Below are 24,565 nucleotides of genomic sequence, written 5' to 3'. Positions count from 1 at the left end.
ATCCCAGGCTGAGGGGGTGGGAGGGTACGGTGTCATCAATTGTCCACCGTAAGCGGCTCCCGTAGTGGTCACTTGCCCTTGAAGTGGAAGCAAGATTACTTTTGTGCTCACATAACATTGAAATATGCATCAGAAAAACAAGTAAAAACTGGGATTTAAATTGGTCCACCGCTACAAATGCATACAATAAGAGAATCCAGCATTGCCATGGCAACAGCAGAGATGCCAACTTATTTGCCAGATATTAAAAAAAATAAATAAATAAATAAAAACTTGACTACTTTTACTGTTGAACTTTTTCATCATTTTATTATATAGATATTTATAATATGTACAGACAAACATCATGTCAAAAATCAGCAGTAGACAGCACCAAGTGAACAAGCAAAACCAAAAACGAATGTTGACCGGTAGGTGCCCAGTTTTTTTGTGTGTGTCCAAGTTTACGATGAGAGCAAGAAAGAGGAAAAGTGGTTTAAGATTACACACCCCGTGGCAAACGATCAATGAATATGTTATAAAATCAGTAGAACGGCAAGTTTAAATAAGAAAAGCAGCCATCGAAGCACAACATCCGCTGGAGTGAAACCGGTATGACGCAAATATGTCCACATAGATCAGGAATGTTGCATTCGGTCCATTAAAACAAAAACAAAAAACACACTTACACTTACCACGACCCCCCTGAACCCGAAAAGCTTACTGCCAATGAAAAAGCCTCACAAGTAGAAGGCTATATTGTCCTGACAATGAACCTGTTCCTCTGCTAGAGAGGATGCTGAGGAGTTTTGAAGGACGGAGGTCACAGTGGGGACATCATATCCAGTTTGGAAAACCAAGACCAGTCAGTCCCCGAATGTCCACACCCTCAAAAAACATCAGCAGGGGCCTGAAAGTCAGACTTCTGTCAAGCACTGCACATCACTACCGGGGAGGGGGGAAAAAAAACAAAAAACAGGGACTTGCTGAATAATCACAACTTTTCGCAGTCCCGACGTTATTCGAGTACAATGAGCTCAAAACCGGACAAGTGTAAAGAGCAGCTTCAGTTGGACGCCATGTCTCGACGACAGCGACATCATCCAGAACCTGGAGCGGGGGGCTCAAGTTGTAAAAACAAAACTAATATCAAAGTGCTCTAAAGATCGACGCAGACATTGCTAATGGCTCGTGTCTGTCAGATTGTAATGTCAATTCATCCCTATGTAGAACTACCACCTTACAAGTAGGATGCGACCACCAGCATTCTTTTTTTTTTTTTTTTTTTTTTTTTTTTTGCTAGCGCCAGTGTACAAACAGGACGTGTCAAAGCTACCCTCTGGTTTTGGACGGAAACACAATTGATTCAGCTCCTCTATTTGAGTTGACACACATTAAAATGAATCTTATTTCCTTTCCAACCTTGTGCAGTCATCAGGCACAGCAGCGCAAACGTTTTAATGGACACGGTGTGTACAGGACAGGACAAGCACGGAGGGGGGAGACGCTTGCACCTGCTTCACAAAACACAGATTTGGGCTGATTGGTTGGCGACGAGACGGAAAAGAGCGAGGGACCGTTATGGACATTGAATTACCTTGAGCAAAAAGGTGTGCCAAACGTAAGACGCAGCCGACAAAGACGACGTGTTCTCAAAAGAAAAGTGGATGCTGGAAAGTGTGTGTGTGTGCGTGCGGGGGAGGGGGTTGGGGGGGTCAGCTAACCTCGACCACCAGCAAAACTGTGTATGTGAGAAGATGCCAAAAAATAATAATCAAATCTTCTACCAAAGCCATTCATGAGCTAGCAACGGCCGTTCTCTCCAGTGCGCTTGGAACCTGTACTTCGACAGAGGACGCCCGTGCCCACCCGGCCGGCCGCTCTGATCCAGGCTGCTGGCATGAGTGCAATGGAGAGACGGAGATCACCGATGGAGGCACAGAGAGGAAACCACGGGGAGAGAATTCGAGGAGACTGGAGACAGAGAAGGCGGTCGAGCGGCCGAGCCGAGCGCTCCCTAACAGCAGCCGCCTCCCGACTGCCTGACGGGGGTGCTCTCGATTTTTAAATTGGGCTTGTCGCCGCCCGCCGTGGCCCCGGGGCCCATGCGCTTCTTGATCTCCGCCGCCATGGTCATAAAGGACTGTTCCACGTTGGTGGCGTTCTTGGCACTTGTCTCCAGGAAGGGGATGGACAAAGAGTCTGCAAACTCCTGCCAACGAAAAACAAAAATGTATTTATTATGCTGCCACTGATTTATAATGGTAGAATACGGCGCCGGCAGCTGCACGTCACTAGCACATCAAAAGTGCACACTCACGCCAAACCACCAACCGTTAAAAAAAATAATAATAATCCTTTACTACGTTGCAAAATCAAACGCCTGTGCTATGTCAGCTTCTCAAACTCTTTTCAAAGGTGTGAGAGCAATGAGTGATGTAATAAATAAAACAATGAGATGAGTAAGCAGTGTAATCGGCGGAAATGAATCTGTGCACAGACCTTCTGCAACGAAGCGTCACACCGATCGATTTTAACAAGCCTACTCAAATGTATTTAACCTTACTATTTTCACTTTTTACGGTCTAAAAAACATCCAGCCTTTTAATATAGGCAACAAATATTCCATACGGCGAACACAAGAGTTTTCCTACACTTCCCTGACATTTTGCGCATTCAAGAGGATTCATCAATTTCTTTTCGAGCTATTATCACCACTTTAAGTTGGTTAAAATTGCCTAAAAATAACAGACAGTGGGGAAAGACCAATAGGATTGATTTTTTAAAAAATGTGAAATTTACCATAGTTGTCCATCTGGGATTTCTGCCCAAGGGCGACGACATGTATTTACATGTAATATCTACTTATATATATTATAAAATCAAATGTTTAATGGTTAAAAAGTGTGTGTTTGGTTTTCAAATTTGAATTTAAAAAAATACAAGGAATTTAAGTTGTTTGTCATGTATTATTCCACTACTTTAACCGATGTTTTAGATTTTTGCCACGGTATCATTTCAGTACTAGTATCGAGGTACTTTGTGCAGGTATACTATTGACGTCAAAACTTCGATACCGTGACAAAACCAGATTGTCCATGAAGGAGCTGATGAAGATATTGTCAGGAGATGAAGATATTGTCAGGAGATGAGTGCAAAGTATGGCTCGCGACCTACCTTGGCTGTTGTATAGTCCACCACTTTCTTAGTGGTCAGGTCACACTTGTTGCCCACCAGAAGCTTGTTGACATTTTCGCTGGCGTAACGGTCGATTTCCTGGAGCCACTGTTTGACGTTACTGTACGACTCCTACAATATCACACCACGAGGTTGTATTCAAGAGGACACAAGGGTGCCGATCAAAGTCTCGCCGCTCGCTTACCTGGTCTGTCACGTCGTACACCACGATGATTCCATGTGCGCCGCGGTAGTAGCTGGAAGTGATGGTGCGAAACCTCTCCTGGCCCGCCGTGTCCCACTGATAAGAGATACAAAAGACTTTGAACCGAGATGCTAACACGCTAACCGTGCCGCTCGCCTTTGCTCGCGTGTGCTCACAATCTGCAGTTTGATGGTCTTGCCGTCCAGTTCGATCGTTCGGATCTTAAAGTCCACTCCGATGGTACTGATGTAACTCTCAGTGTAGGTGTCATCCTGCAACGCGGGCAAACACGAGATAAGAGGAAAGCCTAGCCTGGCGCATTTTTCATCGGGTGGTGGTGAGACATAGGTGCGGCACTCACAGCAAAGCGGAGCAACAGGCAGGATTTGCCTACTCCGGAGTCCCCGATAAGCAGCAGCTTGAACAGATAGTCGCTGGAACAAGCAAAACACGCCAGTCATCAGGTTCCACGAAAAACAACATGACCTGGTAAAACATTTCTAATTCATGTCTGACAATAATAATGACAGTTTTAGCATTTGGGGATCAACAGCTTCCACATAGTCTATTGTGTATTTAACATTACAGAAACATCAACAACAATGTTGGGCATGACCAATGCTGTTCATTGTGAAGAAACCAGAGAAGGGCTTCAATGAGTTGTTGTCCACACTGGTGCGGCATTTACACACACACGCGCGCACGCACGGAGGGATTCGGTGACAAGTGTGTGCGCGCGGGCGTGTCTCATTACAGGATGCCCGCTCAGGCATCAAACACCTGCCACATGGCTGTATCGTCTAACCTGCCGTTACAGCCGCCTCGCCTCCCTCTCGCTTGCTTAATATACAATAAACGGTATTGTTGAAATCGGAACAACTGAAAAGACGCAGGGAATAAACAAATTTAACTCAATTGGTCGGAATATTATCTATGGCAGCGACGTATAGTGACAGGCAGAATAACTTCACGTTCCTCCACTAGATGGCAGAAGTCCACATGAACCTGTGTGTACACTTGCTTGCCATTTACACGTACAACGCAGTAACAGCAAGTAAGTGCGACTGAACTGAAAAGGCCCAAACTCCACTGACTCGTTCAATATACAATATATATACTTTCGGTGATATTTTTTCCATAGATGTCAAAAAAAAAGAAACGAAAAAAAACGTTTTGGCTCAATTCGGGTTGGAAAACATTTGTACGTTGTGTTTTGTTGTTGCTGTGGCCTCGTAGTCTCGCGAGGTTAAATCAGTTGACTCTTTCGGATGAAACGCCCTGTTCGCCACCGCCGTCACGAACATGACATGAACATTGAACGACGTTCGTCGACCAAACGGTCACATAGCGAGCGTGTATGCTTACAAAGTGAACACATAACGAGAGGTCCGAACTTACTATTCGGGATTCATGGTCTCACTCGGGATGTTTTTCAGTCGACTCGACTCTTCCTTCCCTTCTTTCTTCCTTGCTTTGCTTCCTTCCTTCCTTCCTTCCGACTAAGGCAAAATGGCTCGTTGGTCCGGGAGCCGAAGCGCTCAAATGGACGTATTGGTGCTCCTGTGACCGTCACTCACTCACTATTTAATCATATAATGTTCATTTCTCGTCGTCGGACTGCGACCGCGGTGATATTTAGCGAGGTTTGGCGAGCTGTGACTATGTTTGACTCGCTTTTCCGTCTTTCTACGACCGTTGCTCGGCAGGTTCCAACAGGGGGAGTGCGCATGTGCGGAAGTGACGTAAGCTGACGTGTCTCTCCGGACAGGTCCACGAGCAAAAAAATAATTAAATAAAATTCTACTTAACGTACAATATGTATCCAATACACTCTGCTGTACTCTTTATTTGTACATTTGAATAAAAAAATGTTTAAAAAAAATGGAAGAATCGATGTCCATGTATTTTGTTTATCATTTTAAAAAAGTACAGTACGTTTAAAAGGGGATTTGTACTTGATATTCTTCATGTATAATTGTACATTTTCATCAAGAACAGTGCGTTAAAAAGGGGTTGTGGACTTGTGTTCGGCATGTACTGTATCTTACGTAGAAAAACAACAATATATGTTAAAAAAAAAAAACATATGTAAATAATTTATATGTAATACTAAATAAAAAAAATAAAAGAATGAGTAAAATAAAATGTTTATTTTGCGGGACAAATTTCACTTTACAATAGGTCAAGCAAAATGATACCGCCGGTGTTGGGCCGAAACCTCATTCGTCCAAATTTGGTCCACTTAATATTTTTTCCACAAATCAATACCATTGGTCAGTTGTGTTCTTTTTACAAATGATCGACCAGTATAGTGTTGATAATGGCTTGCTCTCTTCAACGATGCTGTCTTGTTTTGAAATACACAGCTAATTAAGAAGGTCATCACTTCAATTGCGAAAAAAATAAAATAAATAATAATAATAATCCAGTCCAATAGATTTCAAGTTCCTCCTCCACGTCCATTGGACTGGACGAATTGACATTTTCACTGCACTCGTGTTAATCCATTGAGGAAGCAGCTGCAGCCTCCAAGCTTGATCTAACTGGGCTCCTGGCTGGTCACCAGGGCAGGCAACTGGGACAAAAGAGCCTTCAGTTTCTCACCCAGTTCCTTGAGATCCGGGCCCGTGGTTCTGCTCATCATCGTGATCCTTCCGATACCTCAAGTAATTCAACTTGGGGAGGAAAAAAAAAAAAAAAAAAAAAAGATACTGCACACACCAATATGATAGATTGCCAAGTTTTTAGTCGCATCCTTAAAGCAAATCCATCCGGATAGTTACTGTGGCAGCAGAATACAAACAAATCCTACAACTATTTTGTAAATTTGTGCGCCAATCATTTTCACAATTGTGGACAAAGTGAACTCACAAAGCATCTTTGCGACTCTTTTTAATGCAGCAACAGATTTAGGGCTTTGCAAACTCGGCAAATGTGCAAACGTCACATGAACACGACAGTCAGTTCCGTTTCCTTCTTTCTTAAAACCAATATTTCTGCTACCTTTCACTTGCCCAAAAATCCTCCTTTCATTTCAATCGTGCAGTCACCACCAAATCTTATTTCCATGAATCCTGACTCGCATGCTTTAATCAGCTGCTATTAGTTTATAGGATGACTCGAAAATGCATAATGTGTCGTTTCCTGTGAATACAAAGTTCCTATGTAATTCTTAACGTGCAATGCAGCACGATGCAGGCACAACAATAAGAACAAAAGTACATTTTTGGTTAAAAGAAGGAACAAAAAAAAAAAAGAGCTGGAGTTCTGCAGGCGACACAGATTAAATAGTAAAAGCTCAGATAAATCCAATAAATTAAAGATGACCTTGAACCAAATTCATCCTGTTGGCAACTGTAAAATGATTCAGGTGACTCACTGCTAAAGTAATCCACTTTAATGTGGTAAGTTGTTAACATTTATCTATATATGTGTATATATATATATATATATATATATATATTTTTAGTAACTTTCAAAATCCAGAATAAAGGCACATTTAAAAGGAAGGAGCTCCTATTTTTAAACATCCCTCAGTAACAAGACAGTCAAAAATAAAGTTAGTCTATTTTGTAACACATACAACTGTAACATCACTTTGGGGATAAAATAAACATTTTTTGGGTAAGCGTTTCCAACATCACTTTTGACTCGAATAGAGGAAAATCAGCGCGTAGCATACTTAATATAATTGTCCGAAAGCAGCAGATATGGCTGAACTGAATAGAAAATTCATTTTGAAAAAAATGACAAATAAAAAGAAATGTATCATTCTGAACATACATTTCCAGAGGAGTGCTGACGGGACGAAACCGAGAGGCCGCTACTTTGCCCTACAAGTAGCCCGTCAATTAAAACCTGATTTAAAAAGCTGAAAAAGTAACAAGACATAATATGTTGGTAAGACAGATCCCATGAGGAGTCTGTAAACTTACGTTGCCATGAAAGTCTGACGAACACATCCCGTCTCATTAGAACTTGCTATCAGTTCTCCTGAACAAGACTTTAAATAAAAGAAGTAACGATCATCTTTGGCAATGATATTGAGTGTCACACCTCGCGTCCTGAATCGGGACGTCCCATCCACGGTGAAAAAAAAATAAATACAAAAAACAAAAATCACTGCATCAGACACTTCTCCTTCTGCTGTTTGCCGTACTTCCTCCGTCGCTGCTCCAGGCCTCGTTCCAGGCGCTCGTCCTCCTCCAGAGCGCTGGAGACAGAAGCGGGGCTCGATTTCACACCCGACATTTGACGAGCTGTTTCAAAATTTCTGACCCCCAGCCCCCTCTCACCCTCTCTCCTTGGCGTCCATATTGCGCACCAGTTCGTCCCGCTGGTCGACCAGTGACACCAGCTCCTGCAGCAGCAGCTGCTCCCTGTGTTTGTGCGCCAACGTCTTCTGCCACTCTGAATGTCGACACCCAAAACGACAACGAAACTGACAACAGCTCGAGCAGCAGTCATGATTTTTTTTTTTGTGGTCGACAAACCTTCAAGGGCCATTATGTCCCGTAGCTCTTTGGTTAACAGCGCAAACCTCCTTTCCAAATTGTGCTCCTCCAGCCTATCAATCACAGCACTTTTATGACAGGATGGGCGCTGATAGCAATCACCTGATCATTTCTGAATTGATTCTTCCGTCTGCGTCACAGATGGAGGGATCTTACAGCAGCTGCAGGTGATCCTGTCTTCTAATTAACGCATTCTTCTTGTTGACCAGTGTGAACCATTCCTGAATCAACCTTTCCTCCTCCGCCTTGTCACTGCCTGTTAGGGGAACACACATCACGCAGCAAATCACACATCACGCAGGAGAAAATAATCCTTTCCACAATGAACTGAATCGAGACGAATTACTCGTTTCCATGAGTTGTCGGAGTTTCCTCTCGACGACCGCAGCTCTGGTGTCGATGTGGTTTTGCTCCGCTTCCAGGGCTTCCATTTGACTGAGTACATACTGGCTGGGGTCCTGGATGCACACACAAATACTCGTTTGTATTGAGTACTGACGGACGTGCATGGCGACAGTTCTAGCCAAAACTAACCTGGCCTTCCCGTCTTCCCAGTGTCCCTGTTGTCTCTGCAAGGCAAAACATGAACGAGCTGCCGTGTTTACACACGTTATTCGAGATGTAAAACTGAATAGACTGACCGATTGTGACACTTCCGCTGTCTTGTTCCGCAACAGCCTGTCAAGTTTAAAAAAAAAAAACAAAAAACACATTGAAAATTAAGACAGAAGAAAATTAACGAAGCTGAATCCTGAATCCTACCACGGATGTGTCTCCATCCTCCTCAGACGCACTCTTCCGCTGAGACCTGCGTTTCTTGACCAGATCGGCGTCTTTGACGTGAGAGAACCCACACTTGGACGCGAAGTGAGTCCTCGGCGGTGCAACCGGCGACTGAGCACCCCCAGTCCCGGATGCCTGCGCCCGTTTGCTTCTGGGCGGCGGAGCTGCATCCGCGTCGCCTTCGCCGTCGCGTGCTGCGCTAACGGAGCCGTTCGTCTCCAGACCGATGCCCTCCTCTTGAAGCCTCTGGGTGCAGTAGCGAACAGCGGCCTGGGGGTCCTCTTCGCTCTCGCGGTCTGCCGTGACCGCGTAGCTGGACTCCCTGGCGTCTTTCTCGATATGAAGAACGCTTAGCTCCTGGCCCATAAAATGAGTGCGAATCTGGCTGAGATACGTCATGACAATGAGGCGATCGGGCACAGCCGGCATGACCATGTCTGAAGGCTCCATCAGCCTGGAAATGCCGAGCTCGGCGAAACCATCAAAGGCCTGCCAAAGCCAGAAAAATCACATGGTCATTGGTAAAAGGTCATTTTCAAGTTAAAATGCACTAATAATGAATTGTTAATCACCCTTTTATTGTTGTGCTTGATGTCATAGGGGTCCAATAATTCATAATTACTAAAAAAAAAAAAAAAGCAAAGGAAAAATAGGATTTCAACAAGTGGTATAGAAAATGAATGGATGCAAGCAAAGTAATGATATAGATAACTATCCTGCTTAATAGTGGTAATGGTCTTTTTAAATTGTTTGTGGCTACTTACATCTTTTCTGGGTGGAAATGATGCAAGATGGCACAAAAAGCCAGACCGTTCCTCCAGGAGGTGCTGAAGTTGGTGATCTTCAGTCCCTTGTGACCCTGAGTGACCTCCTTGCACCACTCCAGTAGAGACTGACTGGAAGTCACCAGGTTTTGACTTCCTGAAAAATTCTACCACATGGAATTTATATCACAGATAAGTCTCCGGTGTGCAAATCGTGCCGATCAATTTTGGGATCAACGTACGTCTGGAGATGCCAACCCATCTTCATGTTTTATTGGAGTCAGTGTTTGGTGGAAACCAAGCCCTTGGGCATTATTTTTGTCCACGTGCGAACTGCTTCTGTAAAAAAACAAAAAACAAAACAACAACAATGTGATGTATATCCAAAATGTGCCTGAAAACTTTGCTGGAGTTCCAAACCAAGGAACTAATTAAAGTCCACACACGCACACAACACTTTATGCACAAGACTTTTATTTTCCATCATTATTCTTACCCGTCTTCCTCTGAACAACCGGCGGCAACATCTACGGACAAAAAGCTGCAGTCAGAGCCTTTATTCTTCAGATCCGCTGATTTACTGCCGCCGCCATCTCCTACTTGTAACCAGTCACCCTGAGCAGATGTAATCGCGCACGTGAAGGACTTATTCATCAGGACAGGCGCGTCTGTTAGGGTTCCACCTTTGACCAGTTCATCCGACGGCTTCTCCACATCGCTCCTTTCTGCCGTGTAACGAGGTGCAAAATCTTTTCCATTGCCATGATCAATTGTAAATGAACACTTTTCAGAGGTGACACCTGAATCCAGTATTGAAGATCTGTCGTCTGCTGCCTTGTAGGAGGTGTAGGAGGTACGTGTAGCCTCTGGCTTTCGTTGAGATGAAGGACATAAGATGTCTGCAACTGGTGTACTTTTGGAAAGAGTCGTGTCGGCTTGTTTCCTGACTCGAGGTCGCGGAACAGGGAAGCTCGCCTGCTCATTGTGGTGATTCACCTCTTGCCCAGACGTGTCAGTTATTGTGTCTGACAAAGAAGTACGTGGTGAGCAAGAAACTGCAGTATCATCTGGGAACGAACTACTGAGACGTTTCTTAACTCTTTGTTTTGCTACAGGCAAGTTTGAGGGTCGCGTTGTACCATCCTCGACATGAAGTCTGCTTTTCCTCAAGCGTACGGCTACGATTTGCTCTTTCAATATCCTGTCGTCATGATCCGGAAGAAGGCCAGCCTGGCCTCCCGCCTGGGCCTCTTCTCCCGTGATATCGTCTGAGAAAGAACCGCTGGCACATTTCCTAACACGAGGCTTTGGGATGGGTTGCTTTCTCAAAGGACCTTTCATGCCAATCTTTTGGATAATTGACAGGGGTGCATGTTGCTCAACAGCATCTCCCTGTGGCTCTGCTTTTAATGGCACACAGCTTTCATGTTCCCTTGTTTCTAAGAAGGGGCCTTGACTAGAGGCCTGGACTGGTATAGTTCCATCTTGGTCATATTTTGTGTCTGCTCTTTGATCAACCACAAAAGAACGTTGTTTGATGGTTTGGACATTTTCGCTTCCTGGTAGAGCAGGAAGTGTTTGTTTTTCAGTGGTGACACTGTCTTTTGTTGTCAGAGATTTGCTCAGGGAATCTCTTTTTTCCACATCAGGAGGGACATTATCAATTTTTTCTTCACTGACAGTTGTGTGTAGAGAGCGAACGCTTCCATCTCCAGCGACAGCAATGCTACTACAAGAAGAGAGGGAAAGGTTCTTCACAGGTTGAGTAAGAATTATCTCACAAGAGTGGATTGGAGCCACCTCACGAAGGACAGACAATCCATCCAAATTTTGACTGTCGTCCAGCTCCTGTATAACGGTGGCTTGTTCTGGTTCAAATTCTATTTGTTGAATTGCTGGAACCTTTGTGTCTCGCTGAGAGACCTGTGCTTGTGGTTCAACCGTACAAAGATACGGATCAGCTAAGGTTTTGTCCAAGAGTATCTCTGGGTTTGGTTTGGCATCTGTCAACAGTTCACTTATTGTAGCATGTAGGGGGATTGCATCAGTGCTTGATTGCTGGGGACTTAAGGACAAGAAAGGAAATGTTTCAGTGTTTTGGAGTCTACTTTGGACTACCGTTTTACTCCATGCAGCACAATAAGGAAACAATGACAAATGCCATCTGTTCACCTTGCAAAACATCGTCATTTTTCAACTCCAAATCACAATACCGGTCAGCGCTAAGAACTTTCAAGCAGCACAAGAGAATGAGTATCACACTTCCACACCGTGCAATTAAACACGAGCAGTAGGTGGAGTATTATTCAGAAACACTCACCCAGGATCCAATTTGGAAGAGGTTTCGACCTCATTTTGTTTGGCATTCTGGTGACTTACTGACAAACTGTCAATGCACACTGACGTGTTTGCGGAGTTCTGCTCACTTGTATGACATTGATCACGCAAAACTTCCTGTTCCTCATGTTGAACGTCCATTGACAGCTCAGTAATATCTGCAGCAGTCAGCGGTGGCCATTTCTTCATACTCACACAAACCAAAAACCCATCATCACCATCTGAGGGTGGTGATGGCGGTACCACTTGATCCTCTCCCAGGTGATTGTCCTCAAACTGCTCAGCTAAAGGAATGACCTTGCCTATTTCCTCACGATAAGGTAAGTCTTCACGTGAGGAGATGACCGTCTGTTCTCTTGGAGGCAAAGCCGAGTCGGCCTTCAGTTGGACTTCATTCCCAGACACCGCTGAACTGGATGGCCCCAAAATGGACGCTACTGTTTCATAACTGTGAAAAATGTGATAATTTCAGTCAGCGAGAGCTCAGGGGCAACGCGCAAAACTAATAAATGCGAACGATAAACATGCAGCATAGAATTAAGGATCGGTCAGCTCTGAAAACAAGCATCTCTATTGAGGAATAGGAGAGGTCCAATCAAATGTCTGCGTTGGCATGCTCTTCATTCCAAGCCACTTACCCTTTATGGAAAACACCCACAATAGTTTGTACTATTCCAGGGGTCGCGTCCTCATTTGCCGATGGCGAAGATTCTCTCGGTTTTTCAGTCGTTCCCTCTACCTCCAGTAATTCCCAGCCTAAGATGACATCGGGCTCCGATGTGTTCCCATCTTTCGTCTGTGTTTGGGCCTCCTCTGCTGCTACTCTATTTGTTAAGCTGAAGATCCAAATTCACAGGGCTTTCAATGATGTTATCCACATAAATCACGCAGCAACAGAATACGTAGATTTTGGTTACATGTATGATCGAGGCAGTCCATGTTAGGGTCACAGCAAAACACATGCAGTGGGTTCCTTCACTTACTCATTATCTAATGAAGGTTCTGTGCTGTGACTTGTAATGCCGCTGTATCTACCCTCTGTTATAAAAGCAAACAGTGTAAAATTCAAGGAAGAATCACAAGGAAAGGAGAAGGTGACCCCAATGTTTACTGTGGAAATATCTCACCAGATGCAAGTGCTCTGCTGGTACCACTGCCATGAATGACTTCTGGGTGATTTGGCAACACAGTGGCAGCAGGCAACTGGTGAGTTTTGTTCCATGTTGTATTCAGGACAGAAATGCTTGGTAATCCAGGAATTTTAGTCTGATGCGAACATGATGGCGCTATTAATACCATCTGCTTAATTTCTTCATGTTGATAATTATCAAGGGATTCAGTAATGAGATACGTCTTGCACTTCTGCAGGTCCACACACAAGGTCTTCTTGCACAAGTAATGGGTTTGTGTATTCAAAGGTTCAAAGCTAAGCATCCTTGCTGATGGGAAACCAGGTGTACAGGAAACACATGGAGCAGTCGAGTATAAGCTGACAATTTCTGGTGGTTTGTTCGGAATGGGAGCAGACGGAAATCCACGGAGTCTCGCCTTTTTGGGGCATGACGTTATCATTTTTGCCATACTGCTCCCGTTTTGCTTCTGCCCAGCAAGTGTTCCAATCTTCTCTGCCCACTTTCTCTGAGGTGTTCTTATGACAGGGTTTCTTTCATGTAGCCACCCTACAATTGGGGTTGTAGGAACGGATGCAAATCCTTTAAGACATGAAGACCTTGGGCAGAAAGGTACCAATTTGATCATGTTCGGTTCAACCTTGGATTTGCTTTGAGGTGCTGAGGGAAGCCCTTGGATTTTGGATGCTTCTGGACAAGAAGGTGCAATGGCAAACATATCGTTTGCTTTGTCTTGGTCGACTGGCAAACAGTTCATCTTCAACTTGATGTTCTTTTGTGGTTTGCGAATCAATGAACCCTGCTCAACAATCCATCTTTTCTCGTTATCTTCAATTGATGACAATCCAAGAACAGTAGAAACTTGAGGGCACAAAGGAAGCAGGTTTACTATATTTGAGCAATAATATAGCTCTCTGGGATGTGGCTTGGATGGGATGCCAGTTATACATGATGCTTTCGGACAAGATGGTACAAGAGAATGCATGTTTTTCCATTTAATTTTGTGCTCATTTGTCATGTCCCGTATGAAGCCCTTATTGGCCGCCTCCTTCGACAAGGACTCATTTCCCATCACCCATCCAATGCTCTCACTTCCATCAACTGATGCAAAACCGGCAATGTTTGAAACACGGGAGCATAATGTATAGAGGCTTGTAATATTTGGTGCACAATATGCAGTTGTTGGTGTTGGATGAGTGGGGAATCCTGGTGTCAATGCCTCTTTTGGACAGGACGGTACAAGGGAAGCCATTGTCTTCATTGCTCTCTCGTCTTTGTGAAACCTTCCAATCAACGATGTCTTCCTTTCAGACGATCTGGGCTGAAGGAGTCGCTTTCTGTTGACGGTCCATTCTCTTGTGTCATCAAATGATGCAAATCCCGGGATTCGTGACGCTTTTGAACACAATCTCGACAGATGAACCATACCGGGCTCACCGAGGCCACGAGTCATGAGTTGATCAGCTGTCAAGCGTCTCGGTTGTCGCACAGAAGGACAACCAGGAATGCTGGATTCTTTTGGACAACACTGAAGACGCAAACTAGCTCCTTTCAAATATTTGTGCATTTTGTCGTTCTCCAGTATTAATTCAGACCCATTTTTATTTCTTCTCTTCCATAATGAGTGGTGAATTCCAATAATGTCCCAGTCTCTGGTGTCGGCTTTGAGCAAAGATGGAATACCAGCAATGCTGGATGTGGCCGGAAGGGATGGCAGGAGGTTGATCGTATTTGACATGTCGAAGATGACTGTAGGTGTCAAAGCAGATGGAATTCCAGAAATACACACACGTTTAGGACAAGCTAAGGTTAATAATGCCATGGTTTTCATTTCGTCATTGATAGGGATATCTTTAATTGTGACAGTCTTCCCTGCCTTCTTAGAAAGTATCTCAGGCTGAGGTAACCAAGAAATAGAATTGACTTCACTCAAAGATGGTGTACTGCGAATAGACGACTCACTTGGGCAACAGGGATGCATATCCACCATACTCCGATTCCAACATTCACTGGATTGTTGAGTGTCACAGTCAAGTATGCCACTGGGTAGCGAGCATATGGCCGTCATACTTCTCACCGCAGTCTTCACTTCATCATCAGAGGAGGAACTTGTGAGTGACGACAGTGGATTGAGAATTTCTTCAGTAGTCGCCACATCGCCAGTAAACTCTGTCGATGCCTTTGGTAGATCCTCACATAGACTGATGCTTTCTGTGGGATATTGCTCTCGTACCTCCTGCCCAGGAACACTTTCCCTTTGGCATGATGGCTGCACTGAAACCATGTTTTCATTTCTAAGGATCAGGAAAATACAAGGTGAATTACAGAATAATTATTCAAGTATATATGGTACAGGTCTTGCAAGCTAGGTAGGATCAGTGCAGCTCAATCTATCAGTGAGAAAAAAATCAAATCAAAGTTACAGCACACAAGGCTAGAGAAATGCCACCGTCGTCGACACACACATTCCCTGGACACAGATGATATGATCTGTATGGTCTTGTCAGTATTCAACCAATACCCATTATTTTGTGCTTGTTATTTGTGCAAAATTCTCCACAGTTCAAAACATCCTCATCTCATTGACACCAACATTTCCCAATCCATTCTGTCATTAATTTTTTGTACATCTCATGTCATATTAGCCTCTAAATGCATCGCAAATGCAAATTCAGTCAATCTATGTTTCGTGCAAGGACGACATGCCATTTTTCTGTTACTTTGCAAAGCCATTCAACCCACCTCTTATCTGACAATGACATGTCAGTGATTAAATGTGGTATTCGGCCATCTGTGTTTCTGAAATCATTTAAAAGCAAATGCTTACAAAAACAAACCTGACCTTTGACGGTACCACAGACATCATGAAGTAACTCACCCGCGTTTTAGAGCAGTTACTTTTTCCTCAGTTGCCACCATCAAACCATGCTCATCTTCACTCATGTCCAAAGCGATTGGTGTCACCAAAAGTGGTGCTCTAATTGAACACTCTGCTTGCACTAAACAGTGCGAAGTACTTGATTGCATCCCCAGCAGGGAAGCGGTCTTTGGACAGGATGGAACAATATTTACCATATTTGCAAGTTTTTCCTCAGAGTCTGTTATTCCGGAGTCAACTGTAAGTTTTAGGGAGAGGGGTGCTTTCGGTGTATCGTGATGAGGGAAGTGTGGCAACGTCATCAACATTGCCCATAGACCTATGTTGTCATCAGAGAGTTTTGAGGGGAAACCCACAATGCTTGACTGTCTCGGGCAACACGGCAGCAACTGTACCATGCTTTGATGATTTGTTTCTTCTGCATCAACAGTTAGGAGTGGCAAGGCAGAAGAAAATCCAAAGTTCAGTGCTTCTCGGGAACAGTACGGCAGCCCACTGACCATCATTTCTCGGTCCTTGGAGGACATCTGATCAAGTCTAGAATCTGAGACTGCTACCGACCTTGTAGTGACTGGGTTCTTCCAAAGTGTCCCCCTTTCCACACACCAACCGTGATAGTCTCTTGAATGATCCTTTCCAGGTAAACCTAGAATTCTACCATGTTTTGGGAAAGTGGTAATGGATTTGAACATGTCGGGGGCTTCTTTCATCAAAACGTGACTTTGACCAACTTTGGAGGGAACTCCATAAACGTTAGAGTGTCTTGGGCAAGGTGGCAACATGGACACCATAACTCGAACGACTGTCTTCTCTTTCAAAGAAATCTTGCACTTACGCATTACTGACATTCTTTTTGGGTTGTCCAATGCTTTTCCCCACAATGACCTTCTGTCAACCTTCCATTCTGCTCTACCAGACCCACTGGGGAATGTGGAGGCGATTCCACTAACTCTGGAATGTCCTGGACATGTATTCATCATATTTGCAATGTTTTCTGACCTGTTAGATTTTACTGATGGGAAGCCAGATGTACAGGCTTGCATCGGACACGAGGACACGATGCATACCATGTTACGAACCCAATCACAATCAAAAGCAAAGACGTCTTCCAGATGTGTTGTAACGGCATACTTCCGCGGTGGCTGTAGCAGAACGCTATCTTTTACCCACTGAGGTTTGGTATAGTTTCTAGCTGGCATTCCAGGAACTATAGATTCTTTTGCACAACTTGACACAAATGTGACCACGGTTGGTTCTTTAGCCGATTTGCTTTGTTTCTGTGCTGATGGAAACCCAGGTACCTTGGCCTTCTCAGGGCAGGAGGGAGTAATATTTGGGCATGAGGGCACTGATGTCATAGGGCTTGATGTCACCACACATTCCTTCCCTAAGTGCTTCGCTAACAAAATAGAACTGCCCTTACCCAAATTCCAAAGGTCACTCGCAACACAAACTGGATCCTGAGACGGTAAACCAATAACATTGTTTTTTCTCGGGCAAGTATACAAAAGGTTAGCCATGTTAACATTTTGACCTGGAGCAGAAGGGAAACCATAAGTGCAAGCTTTCTGTGGACAAGAAGATAGCATATTTACCATGGCTTTGTGATGTTCTTTGTTCTCATGTGAACCGTCCTCAACTAGAACACATTGAGATCTCATTTGTTTGCAAGAAAATGATTTCCTCAAATTCAGCCAGTCATCTTCCTGTCTTGTCCTTCCAACCGTTTCTTTAAAAGGCATGCCTGCAATCACTGTGCATTCTGGACATGGAGGAAGAAGACTGGTCATACTTGAATGGCTCAAAGCTTCCTTAAATGGTGCATTGGGAAATCCAAGAACTCTTGTACTTCTAGGACATGTTAGCCATACCAGTTTGGTCATATTCATGTCATTCACAGCTTGTTGCTGGACACGATGCAAGTCTGAATAAATGGGTAAGGGCATTTTTTTTGTGCGTAACGACAGGAACAACGCACTCAAATGATCGGAACAAGCTCCAACTTCTGACTGATGGCGAGCTGGAATGCCAGGAACATTTGAACGCTGAGGACAAGCTGACTGTAACTGTGTCATACTAGGCTCTTTCAATGTCACTCCAGGCTGTAACTTGGGTGGCAAGTCTGATAGAGTTTGGGGAGAACCGTCTTTTGAACACAGTGGACTAAGTTCTACCTTAGATGTATACGTGTGTGCTTTCTCTGCACTTTGTGGAAGACTCTCTGCAACTTGATTTCTTCCATATACTATGTTGTCAGTAGACACGGTATTAGCTTCCACTTGTAGTAACATGTTGGTTCCTGGCTGTTGTCCTGAGACAAACCCAAAGTGTGAGTCAAATCCTGAAGAGCTGCACCGTATTTCCTTGTCGGTGATGGGCATTAAACCAGCAGGGATGATTTTTTCGCTTCTCCTCTGAACTTTTTACTTTGGAAAATTCTCCTAAAACCTCATCCGGTATCTTTTTCATCAACACTGACGTGGAAGTACAGTTGTCCAACTTTTCGTCTGTGAAACAAGTTGTCGCTGAGACAGTCTTGTGCTCATTTCTGAAGGAGTAGGGGAGTGGCAAAACAAACGGGTGTCAGAAAAAGAACTACTTGGCAAAGTTCGAAAGGTCACTTTGAATTTCACTTACCCCAAAGCTTCTTTTCCTATCGCCCCTTTCCCATTTGTAGTCATTTGAGGAAAGTGCATCATAGGGGTCTGAAAATCTGAGGATGTATGTTGGGGACCGTCTGAAAACGGGGCCACAGGCTTTGCCTTGGCAACTTGACTCCCTAATTGAATGGACATCTTTGACAAGAGGCTTAGTGGTTTGACAAGACACGTCCTTGCAAGGCTTAACTCTGTATGATCCATCTGTGCTTTGGGCATCTCAAAATACTTTGCCTCTTGAGCTGAGGGCGCTCTGGGGCTAAGGGGCAGAAGAGAGGCCATACTCTCAGGTCTGAAGGACAAACAAATAGAAATCCACCAATGAGGGTGGGAGGTGACGAGACAACCGGAGGCTGACGTTTACTTATTATACTTAACTATGATAAGGCTACCATTTGCAACTACGTTACCGAAATCAGAACCGTCATTAATCCATTCGTGCAATGAACACCCCTGCATCACTCAGAATGCACAATAACGGACACAAGGCAGCCTTTTTACTCACCCTGCGGACGCTTTGACAACTTTGATTCCAAATAATGCATCCCGAGCCCCAGATGCCAAGCCCTGGCCGGCAGCGACTTTGGGATCAGGACCTGAACAAAATAAATTCAACAAAGTATTCCTTTTGTAATGCCCTGACACCCTATTTTCCCCCTGATGCTTACTTGTGGGCGTTGTACACTGCTGCCCCTCTTCACTCAGTGTGCTCAACTGTCTCTGGAATTCTAGACGGAAGACAAAAGATTGACATCACAACCTACCTGGATATAAAAATGTTTGTACACCGACGGCACACTGTTGATTACGTTTGCCACTGTAAAAAGTTGTATGTTTTTACTGTGTACCTGCATTTTGGCCACTTGGGGAGTTAATGTGGAATAAATGAGTCTGAAAAGGAGGAAGAGAAGAGAAAGGACCTATGGAGGGACACGAGCGGGTGTCAGTTATACCGACAGGTGCCGGGGCTCTCCACGGAAGAGCAAATCCGGAACGCCCCCCGTGTTTTTGCTGGAAAGGAGGGCCAACGACGGGCAGGCAGGAAGAAGCTGACGAGGAGGATGGTGGGATAATGGGAAGACGGGAAGCAAGAGGGGAAATAGAGGGAAGGAACTTCATGACTCTGAACCCAAAGTACGCTTGCAAAACATATTTCAGAATGATATTGTTGGCTAATGTTCAAAACATTTGAACAAACAAACAAAGTGCCACATTTTTTGCCATTATCGTACAACAAATATTCCTCGAGCAGAATGTCACACAACCATGGAATCTATTAGCTTGAAATGGAACTATAAATATAACGGATGTGCTATAATATTGATCTGATCAGAAAGGTGTTTGGATCCGCTGGAGCGCAGCATTACATGGCATGTCTATTCTCTGTCTTTTGGGCGCCACAGCAGGCCGCCCGGGATCGTCCACAGACGGATGTAGGAACTCGGGGGAGAGAGCGGGCTGTGCGAGAGGGACTTGACATTTAGGAGGCCTCCATTCAGTCTGCCAGGAAGCTGGGCAAACGAGAAAGAAAGGGGGAGGAAAAAAGGCAAGGAAGGAGAGGGAGGTGTGGTGGGGAAAATGGCTCCGAACGCATCCTCATGGCCTACGCTGTACCTGTCTCTGGGGCGGAGGGGAGACTGGTGGGTCTGGTTAGCGTCTCCACCACCTGAGGTTTTCTGGGAGCAGTGGGGCGCAGAGGAAACGGAGGGCAGGCGCTGAGTGGAGCTGAGGAAGGAGGTGAATGAAGGGAAGGAACTGAGAAACAAAAGATAGAAAAGTGGAGAAAAAAAGAGGAGGGAACGTGCGCCTGTGTTTTACCTGTTTGCGAGCTACTTGTTAAGGCGGAAGGGACGGAAGAGGACTCGGGCGGTGAATAGCAGAGGGCTTTAGAGGGACTGAAGGTGGGGAGAGACTGGGCATCTCCTTTAGTGGGAGGCCCTCTGGCAGCTGACACGGGCCAGCAAAGTTTTAGGAGGAAGACAAAACACAAGGAAAGCGTTCACGTTAGTAAACCAACTCATGTTGCCACGGCATGTTTGCTGGTTTACTCAGAATACGAGAAGAATTCCCTCTTAGGTCTTCCATTCAAGGTGTCTATACACTGCATACACACACCAAAAAAAAAAAACAAAAAAAAACTGCATCATCTGCGTGAACATCTCTAGAGCGATACCTGATCCAGAACCAGGCTGGAAAATTTTGGGAAGTGCCGGAGGGTGAGCTTGTGTGAAGGCTGGCAGTGAGTAGGCATAGAGGGAGGGCTGAGTCTGATGGGTGGGCGTCGGGATGGGCGGGTGCTGGGGTTCAGGCCCAACAGGCCGAGATGCAACAGAGATGGAAGCGCAAGCGCCCGAGGACCTCGTGCGACCCATCTCTGTGCTCGCTGGGTGAAAGGAAAGGAAAAAAGAATGGAGCTTGAAGTGAAACATGCAAGATGAGTATGAGTGAGGAGTGTGAAGCCAGAAAATGGAAATGGATTTTTGTTAAGTTATACAATTTGGGACAGATTCGATTGCAGGCCTCCAAGCCAGGTCACGAATTCTTGCTGCAGAAGTAACACAGAGAAAGGTCAAGACAGAAAGATGAAGTGAAAGATGAATGAAAAGACGAAATTTAAGTCTACTTGGTTGCTATTTTAGTTGACATTCTCTCACTTCCTTGTTGTCAGGCCTCAATGTGTTTGTGGAAGAAGGCTGCGTGCGTCTTACCAGCGGCAGGCGTCGCTTGTCCAGATCCGAAGCTCGCCCTCCTTTCCTCGCCCACTTCCCCGTCACTGTCGTTAAAATCGGCCAGATTGCCGACGTCGCTCTGCTTGAAACTCATCAGACTGGCCAAACTCTGCATGTCCTCGTCGCTGTAGAAACCAGAAAGAATAAATAAACTCCGCCGTACACAAGAAGAACGGCGCTGCGGCAGAGTTGTTTACTCACGTTGCTTTTCCCTCCTTCAGGAAGACGCAGGACAAGTTCAGCTTGAGCGTGGCCTCTTTCACTTTCACCGACAGAGGTTTCAACTTGAGCGTCAGTTCGTAGTGTGCCGGCGTGACGCTGGCGTACTTCTTCATGTTGATGTCAGCTGAGGCCAACACCTTCCTCCGCCCTTTTGTCTCCTGACAGGTCCAAAGAAAGGAAATGCGTCAACTCGAGCACTGAGGCTAAACTCTGAGTTAAGACTCACATTTTCGATAACAAAAGTCCAATCTTTGTCCTCAAACTCCTCTGCAGTCGGCTCCTGTCGACAGAATAGACGGGCGACTTAGCGATGCTGTCTGCCCACAGTAATGTTTGAGTGATGCGCCAGTCCCACCTTGAAGAGTGTAACGGTGACGTCCAAACTCTCTGGGACCTGCCAAAGCACCAAACCTCTGTAGGGGTTCTGAATCCCTGGCTGCCAACTGTGGAGCTGTAAGTTGACATCGAAAGAGCTTTTGTCACAGCCATATGTCCTCATACTTTTTTTTTTTTTTGCCTAAAAATGTTACTACACGTCAAATCTCAGTTTCTTTCTCACCTTCGTGCTGTGACGTCTGCTTCTTCTGATCCACACCACCCTCAGTTTGTCTGGTTGCCTGGGACCACAGAAGAGTTCACACGTTTTCAGACAAATGTGTGCACGTGAGGACCACTTATCAGTGCACCATCCAAATGAATTTTAAGCTCAAATATTGCTGTTAACCACAGGGTGGGGCAACAGAACGCTTCATCATTATGCGCCATAAAAAACTAATATTGTAACGCTATTGTCCGCCTGTTTGTTGTGAACCATTTCATTCATTTCATGTGTTCTTCTGTGACCGAGAGGTGATGTCGCAACTTTTCTCACAAGTCCAGGGTCACAAACTTGTGACTGGGAAGATGGAAGGCCGGCAATGTTTGGGTGTTTCCACGCATGTGTCACTGCATAACTTTACCCGAAATAGACTCTGAACCTTGCAGGGATTTAACACTAAAAGCCATCCAACACCTGCTGCACAGATTTTGTCAGCGGTGTATGATGGCGCAACATTTGGCATCCTACTAATAAGTAATTGCAGAACCAGTATCGCTGATACCAATACCGATTCTTCACTTGGAACAATATCACCAAGTCTATAAATCTCAATTAAAAAAATAAATAAATAAAATATCCCCTCAAGTAGTTAAAACCAAGGACCGAATTTGGGTAAAGTAAAAACGAAACAAAAAATGCTTCATGGTCGTCATAAAAAAATGTACCACAAAAAAAAAATTTAAAAAAATTGTCATGTCTGGATTCTTTACATTTCTTAAATAACACAAGAGAACAAATGGAAACCAAAATATTTTCCCCGAGTAGAGTCCTTTGAAACTACACACATTAAATGTATTGTCACTGCACTTCAATAATAACCAAATGTGTACACAATTACCACTCGCAAGTATTGCTAAATATTAACACCAATGTTAGTTTTGTTAGTGTTCTATTGTTAAAAATAATAAAAACTATTACCTATTTACCGGGGGGCATTAGCTCAACGCGGGGGGTTTTGGGGGCGCTTTAGAAGAGATGCGGGCTGCTACTGTGGGCTTTATCAATAAGAAATAGTGTACATCCACTCATTTGTGCATTTTTGGGTTGAATCTATCTTCCATGCCAGGTGAATCTTTTTTTTTTTTTTTTTTTTTAAATGGCGCATTGTGTGCTTGCACTTTGACAGGATATGACGGGACCGTAAGCAAATGAGTAATAGCTATTTTTGTTTTATTTTCATTTATCTCATCGCAAGCGACTTGAATAAGTAGATTTACACATAGCTTCATAAAGGTCAATAAACTTTATTTGATGATTCTCTACCTAATTATTAAAGTGATTCTTGAGGATTGGTATCGGATCGGATCGAGGTCAAATCTGTCAGTATCGAACCGAGCCTTGTTCCGCATCAACAAGACCCGGAAGTGAAGGGGCGTGTCCTCGCCTCACAACAAAAAGTAAAAGCGAATATCACAAGCCGTAAAATGTGAAAAATTCCAATATGATTCACTGTATATCAGGGTAGTAGCAATAACTTTTAAAAAATGTTTTCCCCCCGATAAAAAAAAAATGACGTATGTGGCATGTTCGTGCATTTAACAGCGCGTTAACGTCAAATGGACGCGAAGCCGTTGACAAGATATTTTAAAATAGGTCTATGGTCGCGGCACTCACCATTTACTGGAGCTTTCGAGCAGCAGTTGTTGAAATGAAGCAGCGAAGTGAAACTTGGACGCCTTCTTGCCCACACGCTGAAGTCGCTTCCAAACCGAAGTCATCGTCGAAGAATTCTCTCAAACAGGCAACGAGAAGGCGACATGAATGTCGGCCAGCTTCGTCTCCGTTGATTCTTCCGTTACGGGGGATAGAGGGGTTGGGAGGGGGAGGGGGGGGGGGGCACCTGTCCCGACGACCACTTGCGTGGAGGGAGGACCGCTCGGCTCCGAATCCGACCGCTCTCCCGGCGGCCTCGCGTCAAGCCCGACTAACGAGCACAAAACAGGAAGTGGAGCAGTCGTGGCCTTTTACAAAACAAAAAAATTAAAATTACAAAATAAAAGCTCATCGCGTCCATGTCGTCATGTGCTGGAAGTGGAATAAAGTACCTCCAACACGATATGCGTTACATGACAGATGGGAAATAATTGCTATTTCTATGCAAAATAAAACATATTTTATGTGGAGCCAGTTGTGTCCTGCCCACTGAATGTGCCTTGCGATTGGCCGGTGACCAGTGCATAGTTTGTCTAGATGGCTAAATGGTGGTATTTATAAGCATTCTTTTCTTTGAAACCATTATGACCTTTGCAATAATTCAAATATTCATAGCAGTAAAATGAATTGCTTTTCGAAAGGAAATTGAGTTAGCCATATAGGATCCAGCTCACCCGTGACCCTAATGAGAATAAACACCACAGAAAATGGACAACCTGAGAAAATGAGTTTTGACTTTAACCGTGCGTCTATTTATAATCTGTCACTAGCAACTGGAGCAGAGCTTAGAACATAAGACATAAACAGCACTGGTGAGATATATCTGATATAGACTGATTCATACTGAAACAAGCAACTGTAAAATATCAGTTATGTGACATTTTCAGGAAAGTGTACAATATATTTTGGGTGTAGGTGATTTTTTTTTCTCCTGTTGTG

At 44.4% G+C, this 24,565-nt stretch overlaps 2 protein-coding genes across 15 annotated transcripts; both read right to left on the bottom strand.

Moving 5' to 3' along the window:
* Positions 1-287: 287 nt before the first annotated feature.
* Positions 288-5,082, bottom strand: rab1ba (zRAB1B, member RAS oncogene family a). Its single transcript, XM_061669382.1, has 6 exons — positions 4,760-5,082; positions 3,723-3,795; positions 3,538-3,633; positions 3,362-3,457; positions 3,157-3,288; positions 288-2,191 (listed from the first exon to the last, which is right to left on the bottom strand). Exons 1-6 carry the CDS (start codon positions 4,771-4,773, stop codon positions 1,997-1,999), a joined length of 606 nt encoding a protein of 201 aa, XP_061525366.1. The 5' UTR covers positions 4,774-5,082; the 3' UTR covers positions 288-1,996.
* Positions 5,083-6,237: 1,155 nt separating this feature from the next.
* On the bottom strand, positions 6,238-24,565 carry LOC133397913 (EH domain-binding protein 1-like protein 1). Of its 14 annotated transcripts, XM_061669342.1 has the most exons (29): positions 23,588-24,565; positions 21,935-21,992; positions 21,731-21,826; positions 21,602-21,655; positions 21,355-21,533; positions 21,133-21,278; positions 20,243-20,371; positions 20,039-20,149; positions 19,792-19,935; positions 19,273-19,473; positions 19,093-19,152; positions 18,930-19,020; positions 14,852-15,183; positions 12,887-14,638; positions 12,743-12,797; positions 12,398-12,595; positions 11,743-12,207; positions 9,919-11,487; positions 9,665-9,761; positions 9,423-9,589; positions 9,231-9,279; positions 8,638-9,147; positions 8,517-8,553; positions 8,410-8,444; positions 8,222-8,333; positions 8,032-8,131; positions 7,855-7,943; positions 7,657-7,771; positions 6,238-7,574 (listed from the first exon to the last, which is right to left on the bottom strand). In XM_061669342.1, the coding sequence occupies exons 1-29, from the start codon at positions 23,689-23,691 to the stop codon at positions 7,481-7,483; spliced, it is 7,149 nt and encodes a 2,382-aa protein (XP_061525326.1). In that variant the 5' UTR covers positions 23,692-24,565; the 3' UTR covers positions 6,238-7,480. The 14 variants fall into 14 exon arrangements, with proteins under 14 accessions (XP_061525326.1, XP_061525327.1, XP_061525334.1 ...); XM_061669343.1 differs by lacking the exons at positions 19,273-19,473; positions 19,792-19,935 and having other exon boundaries at positions 23,588-24,564; XM_061669350.1 differs by lacking the exons at positions 12,743-12,797; positions 12,887-14,638; positions 14,852-15,183 and having other exon boundaries at positions 23,588-24,561.

The sequence above is a fragment of the Phycodurus eques genome, chromosome 23 (assembly GCF_024500275.1).
Source record: "Phycodurus eques isolate BA_2022a chromosome 23, UOR_Pequ_1.1, whole genome shotgun sequence".
Classification (NCBI taxonomy): Eukaryota; Metazoa; Chordata; class Actinopteri; order Syngnathiformes; family Syngnathidae; genus Phycodurus; species Phycodurus eques.
The sequence above is the reverse complement of the archived record's forward strand: the minus strand, read 5'-3'. Positions and strand labels throughout refer to the sequence as shown.

What these genes read in the sequence shown, in the direction of transcription:
- rab1ba (XM_061669382.1), bottom strand. An exon ending in GCCTGTTGCTCCGCTTTGCT is followed by an intron (nt 3,634 to 3,722) that starts GTGAGTGCCGCA and finishes CCCGCGTTGCAG; the next exon opens with GATGACACCTACACTGAGAG. An exon ending in AGACCATCAAACTGCAGATT is followed by an intron (nt 3,458 to 3,537) that starts GTGAGCACACGC and finishes ATCTCTTATCAG; the next exon opens with TGGGACACGGCGGGCCAGGA.
- LOC133397913 (XM_061669339.1), bottom strand. Translation starts at nt 18,058, where the DNA reads ATGTTACTACAAGTGGAAGCTAATACCGTGTCTACTGACAACATAGTA. An exon ending in ATGTCATTGTCAGATAAGAG is followed by an intron (nt 15,184 to 15,631) that starts GTGGGTTGAATG and finishes CCTGATCCTTAG; the next exon opens with AAATGAAAACATGGTTTCAG. An exon ending in GGTTGTTCAGAGGAAGACGG is followed by an intron (nt 9,762 to 9,918) that starts GTAAGAATAATG and finishes GTTTTTTTACAG; the next exon opens with AAGCAGTTCGCACGTGGACA.